This window comes from Bos javanicus, chromosome X, assembly GCF_032452875.1.
Source record: "Bos javanicus breed banteng chromosome X, ARS-OSU_banteng_1.0, whole genome shotgun sequence".
Lineage (NCBI taxonomy): Eukaryota > Metazoa > Chordata > Mammalia > Artiodactyla > Bovidae > Bos > Bos javanicus.
Genome location: NC_083897.1, coordinates 109,756,674 through 109,764,030, shown reverse-complemented (window position 1 = coordinate 109,764,030; position 7,357 = coordinate 109,756,674). Strand labels below are relative to the sequence as shown.

Below are 7,357 nucleotides of genomic sequence, written 5' to 3'. Positions count from 1 at the left end.
ACACACACACCCAAACACACACCCCCATATAATCAGAGAAAAACTAATTGGCATGTTATGTAAAGTTTTTTTAATCACAAAAAAATTGAAATTACTCCACATATTATAGCAAACAGGTTCTCTTTGATACAAAAACAAGATATATAAGGAGAACCCCCCAAAAGAGTATTTGACCCAAGTCCACTCCATTGTTCCAGAGTGCACTGGAAAACATAAGCAGAGCAATAGCAAAATAAATGAGAAGTAAGAAAAATGCAAAAAGAAAGAGAATATTTATCATCTGCATATGATTTCTGATATGCAATGTCCAATAACCTCAAAGAATCAGGTACTTTCCAAATCATTCATTTCAGTCCCTTTCTAAGAAAGTAAACTTTGTAGAACAGAATGTGTATGGGAGGCTGAGTCAGCCTGGTGAAGAGAAGGAAGATTGTGATTTGTCTCTGACAGCCCAACCCCTGACCTGGTCCCTGACTGCCTCATGCTCCAACTTCCCCATTTCCCATTGAGGATGGAACATGACTCATTCCAAGCAGTGCAGGATTGTGGTAAGAGAACTCATCAAGATTTTGCTGGCATTTCCCAGGAGGCCTTAAGTCATGAAAAACAAACCAAAAAAGAACCCCATGAATGGGAACACAGGAGAAGAACAACAGAGAATGAAGCGGGATCACAGGCAAACGGGCTGCTGGCTGCTTTTCATACTAACAGCTCCAGGCAAGGCTGTCTGGCTGAGACATGCCCTCAGTTACTCTAAAGGGTTCTTGGGTAGGACTACCTTGGTATGAGGGTCAAGATGTCAGCTCAACAGAGGGAGGCATCCGGGGCTTGGCGGAACCCAATGTGAGGACTGCATACAAGACCCGCAGCTACCTCTGCTCGGAAACAGAGCCGGGCAATGTCCGCCACTGCTGGTTGCCCTGGGTGACATCAGGGCAGGGGTCACCGGAAGTCACGCCCCTTGACTTCCGCCTCCCGAGAGCCAGGCTGAGAGCGCTTCGATCTGAGGTGCGGACTCCACTCAGCAGCCGGAGGAGCCACGGGTGCCATCCGGTATCAGGTAAGCCTCTAAGTAAGGACTTAGGGGACCCCCCTGTCCCAGAAAGGAGGGCACCCAGCTGATGAGAGCTCCATCCCAACCACAGGAAGCACAGGCAAGTTCAGGCAGAGCTACCACACACTTCCTGTTTAGCAGTCTGATTGAGGTGGCCGCTTTTGTGTGCGGGGCTCGGGGTCCAAAAGCAAAGGCTTCTGAGTGAGTGTTGAGGGGATCCACCCCCCACAGAATAGCAGTAACTAACTGAACCTCAGCCGGGCGATCAGCCCTGGGAGTCCCCGGACAGGGGCGGCCAGAAGTGCTGCTGATTTGTTTGGCCGTTGTAGTCTGAGGGAGTAGAAGCCTTAGTCTAGGGCAAGCAGTGTCATATCGCCACAGGAAGGCATCTCAGGCCACGCAGGAATTCTAATGAGGACCCCCAAGTGAGTTTTTAGGGAATCCCTCTGACCCCAAGACAAAGGGTGTGCACAGCGTCTACTCCTCTTGTCAGCTCTCCATGTCCTATCATGAAGTTCTCCTCACTTCCATTTTGGAGTCTCACAGAGATGAAGCCTTGATTGGAGGCCTCAAGCAGTAAATAAATCGGGCACGTAACCAACCAGAATTCAGTTTGAGGAACAGATGTGAGGATTGTTGGGCTAATCAACCCAAGGCCAGGGGGCTTCTTAGAGCCCTTGCCCTGTTGTCAGTCCTGAGAGGCCCAGGGAATTAGGCAGGCAGCTCCCCTCCCCACTTCCAGCCCCGTGTCTCGGGAAGTGAAAAGCCACCATAGTTTAGCATCTGAGGCCACTCATATACGCCCTGTTTATCTTAGGTGGTGAATCTCATTGCCCATCCTCCTGTCTACCTACTGCCATCCACAAAAGTCATCATGCCTCGGCATCAGAAGTACGGTCAATGCCGTAAGACCTTCAGTAAGTCCCGTGGTTGGGAGGTTGCACAGGTCTCCAGGACACCAAAGAAGACCAATATACCCTCCCAATCTCTAATACCTGGTGATTTTCCCAGTACTTCTGAGAGTTGTCAGAATTTCTACTCATCTGTTGCCGCCACCACCACCACCACCACCACCACCACCTTATTGATCAAATCAGATGAGTTTTCCCCTAGCCAAAATGTAGATTATAGTCTAAGCACCTCACAGGCTATGTCATACCCTGTGAGTATGCCCAGAGATCCTCTAAATGAAGAAGTGGCTTTGTTGGTGGATTTCTTGTTGCTCAAGTATCAAATGAAACAGCCAGTAACAAAAGCTGATATGATGAAGGTTTTCATCTACAAGTGTGAAGTCCATTTCCCTGATATCCTCCAGAGAGCCTCTGAGTGCATACAAATTCTCTTTGGCCTTGATCTGAAGGAAGTGGATCCCACCAACCACTGCTATGTCCTTTTAATTCAATTGGGCCTCACCTATGATGGCATGATGCACGGTGAAGCAGGCGTGCCCAAGACCGGCATCTTGATACTTATCCTGGCTGTGATCTTCATGAAGGGCAACTGTGCCACCGAAGAAGAAGTCTTGGAGGTTCTGAATGTTACCAGGATGTGTTCTGGAAGGAAGTACTTATTCTTTGGAGAGCTCAAGCAGCTCCTCAATGATTTTGTGAGGGAAGGATACCTAGAGTTCCAGCACGTGGTCAACACTGATCGTTGGCAATCTGAGTTCCTGTGGGGCCCCAGAGCTTATGCTGAAACCACCAAGATGAAGATCCTGGAGTTTCTGGCCAAGATTAATGGGACTGACCCAAGTTCTTTCCCATCTCAGTATGAAGAGGCTTTGGAAGATGAAAAAGAGAAAGCTCAGGCCAGAGTTTCAGCCAATTGTCTCTGCCACTACCGGTTCTTGTATTCAGACTAGCAGCTTCTTCCCCAACTAGGGGAGTCAGGGATAGTTTCTTCATGCATTGTCCAAAGAGGCAGTTAGTGTTCATAAAATTTAGGTCTGAGGTGGGACTGAAAATAAGATAGTATGCATGCCTATGTGTCACCATTTTGTATATGTAACTCAAGAATTTTTTCTGTGTATTATTCAAATATTGTTTCTTTTAATATATATTTAGTTGCCTTCATAATCTTCAAGTTTGTGAATAATGTTGGTTACGGACTTAATCTTACAATGAGACTTAATAGTAAGAATTTTATAAAACAGATTGTAAAACCATCCGTCATCTGGAACAATATAACATGGCATTACTGTAGGCATTTACTGGAAATGTGAAGGAAATCAGTATTAAAATAGTTGAGTTTAAGAAACAGAGAACATGTAAAAGAATTTCAATCCATGGCCCTCATATCTTTTATTAAATTAAAAATGCTTGAATTTGCTAACGTGCTTATAAAATTATAAGAAATAAAGTTCAATAAGTTAGATCCCGTTCTCACTGTTTGTTTTTATTTCTTAACTTTTATTGAATGTTTGCTCTTTGGAAATCACCATGTTAGTACTGGAAATTGTAGCATAAATAAGATCTAAAACTTCCTCTTATAATTTTTACTTCTAGGATTGACAGTCCAATAATAATAATGGTGGAATGTCTCATAATATCTAACAGACAAGCAAAAGGAGTTAGCAGGAGTTTGAGGTATTCCATGTGAGGCTGTCAAGTATAAATGCTCTGGGGCAAGGAAATTTAGGATTTGGGGAAGACGGAATTCATTCTATGAGAGTTCATTTTAAGTTAAAATTGGATATATAGCGAGATGGACTGATAGAGCGGTAATCAGTGATCAGACCTCCAGATGGTGTGTCTCAGAGTTGAGACTCAAAAGGCAGGAGTGGACCTTGCAGTTACTTCGGGGTCATGGTAGAAAGAGAAATCTTTACTGGGGTAGGAATGGAAGTTTTTTCTAGTCTTGTCCCTGTGCCAGTTAACATAATTCACAAAGTGAGTCTTACACATATTGTCTTTAAGGGATTTTAAGAGATAACAATGAAACTTTCTCTAGGTGAGAAACCACTGGGTTGGCAAATGTTGCCCTGGACTGGGAGAGCCAGAGACTACTCTGTTTAAGGGATATTTAAATAGATTATTTTCAGTGTAAGTTTGCATAGTCTGAGAAATGCTTATGTTTTGATAAATGTGAAATTAGTGAAGATAAGGGTGATTTGAATGGAAAAAAAAAAAAAAACTATGGAGATCCACCCTTTGTCTCTTGATTCATTTCTGTTCTCACTACTTCCTAATGCCTCTTGGGATAAAAAGGACCTGGAATCCAAAGTACTAAAAGCACATATAAAGAAGAAAGGTGAAAATGATAATGAAATACAATTTGGAGGTCGTCTAAAGGGTATCATTTACCTAGAATATTGCTATCATTAACCCTGGGGTTCCTTGAGAGCTGACTTTGCCCAGGAGATAGCATTTCCATCTTTTGTGTATAGGGGTTCAGAATATATCACCCCAGAATATGCCACTTTGGAATATTGATTATTTTGAATTAAAAGTACTTGAGAAACTATGTAGGAGGGACACTGTGACCCTCCTTTGTCCCCCTGAAAGTAGGAGATAAGTCTCTACTGTGAAAGGTACTCTCCCTGTACCAGGAAGGTAGAAGGCATTTTTATAAGAAGGAAAAAAGGAATTGAGAGCCAAGGAGATGATGTAAAGAAATCTTGTTACTCTTTCACCATTTACTACTTCTAGCCCAAACCCTTCTGCCTTGTCAATTCTTTACAAATTTATTGTTTGTATAAAAGTTACCAAAGTTTCCTGATTTGATCACTCCTTTGAGTCTCATGTATTTGTGGGGTTCCTATAACTACTGCTACTGCTAAGTCACTTCAGTCGTGTCCGACTCTGTGCGACCCTATAGACAGCAGCCCACCAGGCTTCCCTGTCCCCGGGATTCTCCAGGCAAGAACACTGGAGTAGGTTGCCATTTCCTTCTCCAACGCATGAAAGTGAAAAGTGAAAGTGAAGTCACTCAGTCGTGTCCAACTCTTAGCGACCCCATGGACTGCCACCCACCAGGCTCCTCCGTCCATGGGGTTTTCCAGGCAAGAGTTACTGGAGTGGGGTGCCATTGCCTTCTCCTATAACTACATATATATGTAATTAAATTTGTTTTCTCCCTATTAATCTGTCTTTTTATTACAAGGGATTCTCAGCCAAGAACCTAGCAGGGTAGACGGAAGATTATTTTTATTCCCCTACATGTGCATTATAGCACCCTTCCCCTGGGTCTACTGTAGTGTGCCCTCATGTCCAAATTGGAGCCTTAACCTCCTTACCAGCTCTTCTCTGTATCCTCCTCTGTAGCCTGCACCTTCTCCCAGTGCAACAGCCAAGAATCACTTGCCCTTCCTTTGACTTAAGAGTATTCCAATTCCCTGGCAGTCCCATTCCTCACCATGGAATCCCTGTTAGCAATATACCATTCCATGTGTAAGATAATTTTGACAGTGAAATTTATACCTGATCATCACCACTGGACATCTTCATCACATTCTCAAAATGATTTCCAGATAACCTGGTGAGTAAAGACTGATTTGTGGGCTTTCCTGGTGGCTCAATGTCAAAAAACCTGCCTGCCAATGCAGGAGACACAAGGTTGGATTCCTGTATCAGGAAGATCCCCTGGATAAAAAAATGGCAACCCACTCCAGTATTCTTGCCTGGGGAATCCCATGGACAGAGAAGCCTGGTGGGCTACAGTTCATGGGGTCGCAAAGGGTTGGACATGACTTAGTGATTAAACAAACGACAAAGTCTAATTTGGCAAAGAATCAACTAGTTTTGGTACTATATTTCCAAGAGATGAGATTTTGGTACTTTCAGTAGAATTTTAATGGTACCTCTTATTTGAGAATAGGGTAAAAAAACCCATTTCTTTGATGAGAGTTAATTTTAAGTTATATGTGGATGTAAGACAAAATGGGGCTAAGGGAGTATGAGGGTTATAAGGCTATTGGACATATAAATTGATAAATGAGCTTACCTTGGTGGTTAAAAACCAAAACCTTTCCTGTAAGTGATAAATGGGGAAAGACTCTGAAATAAGTAAGCAAACATCTACAGTATCTAAATTTCTGTAAACTCTGGACTCCTCCTGGGAGGTAGAATATGGTTCCTTAGTATTACATTTGGATGATAGATAAATACATATATTATGTATTTCTATTACATAGAAGATGGATAGATAATGTAGGTAGCGAGAGAGAGTCTTGGGTTTTCAATATGTATAACTGCATCTGTGCAGTTGTCCAGGTATTTTCAGTCACATAGCAAATGGTAGAGAATCACAAGTTAAAGTTTTGTCAGTGCACCAGTAGGAAGGAGAAAATTCTCAGTATACTATGATCATGGTGAAAGAAAGTGAAAGTGAAGTCGCTCAGTTGTGTCCGACTCTTTGCGATCCCATGGACTGTATCCTACCAGGCTCCTCTGTCCATGGGATTCTCCAGGCAAGAATACAGGAGTGGGTTGCCATTGCCTTCTCCACAATTAAGTTATTTTTAATAGAAGTTGAAATAAATTGATGTTTTATTTCACATTTATTTTTATTTAATTTTTTAAAAAATTTATTGTCGTTTGTTTACAATGTTGTATTACTGTCTTCTGTATATCAAAGTGACTCAGTTTTATATTTATATATAATACATATTCTTTTCCATTATGGGTTGTCACAAGATATTAAATGTAGTTCCTTGTTCTATACAGTAGAACCTTGTTGTTTATCCATCCTATATATAATAGTTGGCCTCTGCTAATCCCAAACTCACAGTCCTTTCTTCCCTTACCCCTCCACCCCGACTCCTTGGCATCAGCAGTCTGTTCTCTCTATCTGTGAGTCTGTTTTGTAGATATGTTGATTTGTGTCATATTTTAGTTCCATGTATAAGTGAAATCCGGAGAAGGCAATGGCACCCCACTCCAGTACTCTTGCCTGGAAAATCCCATGGACAGAGGAGCCTGTTGGGCTGCAGTCCATGGGGTCGATAAGAGTCAGACACGACTGAGTGGCTTCACTTTCACTTTTCACTTTCATGCCTTGGAGAAGGAACTGGCAATCCACTCCATTGTTCTTGCCTGGAGAATCCCAGGGACAGGGGAGCCTGGTGGGCTGCTGTCTATGGGGTTGCACAGAGTTGGACACGACTGAAGCACCTTAGCAGCAGCAGCAGCAGCAGATTTTTTGATGATAGCCATTCTAACTGTTACGAGATAAAACCTCATTGTAGTTTTGATCTGCATATCTCTATGTGTATGTCTTCTTTGGAGAAATGTCTGTCTATTTATTTTAAATTTTAAATTTTTCCTTCAAAGAAGCTCACCCTATATTTGTGAAAAATAAAAGCCA

At 42.5% G+C, this 7,357-nt stretch overlaps 1 protein-coding gene across 1 annotated transcript; it reads left to right on the top strand.

Annotated features, from left to right (window-relative positions):
- Nucleotides 1-543: 543 nt before the first annotated feature.
- Nucleotides 544-3,383, top strand: LOC133242864 (melanoma-associated antigen B16-like). The gene is made up of 2 exons (XM_061409092.1): nt 544-1,060; nt 1,872-3,383. Exon 2 carries the CDS (start codon nt 1,929-1,931, stop codon nt 2,913-2,915), a length of 987 nt encoding a protein of 328 aa, XP_061265076.1. The 5' UTR covers nt 544-1,060; nt 1,872-1,928; the 3' UTR covers nt 2,916-3,383.
- The last annotated feature ends 3,974 nt before the right edge of the window (nt 3,384-7,357 follow it).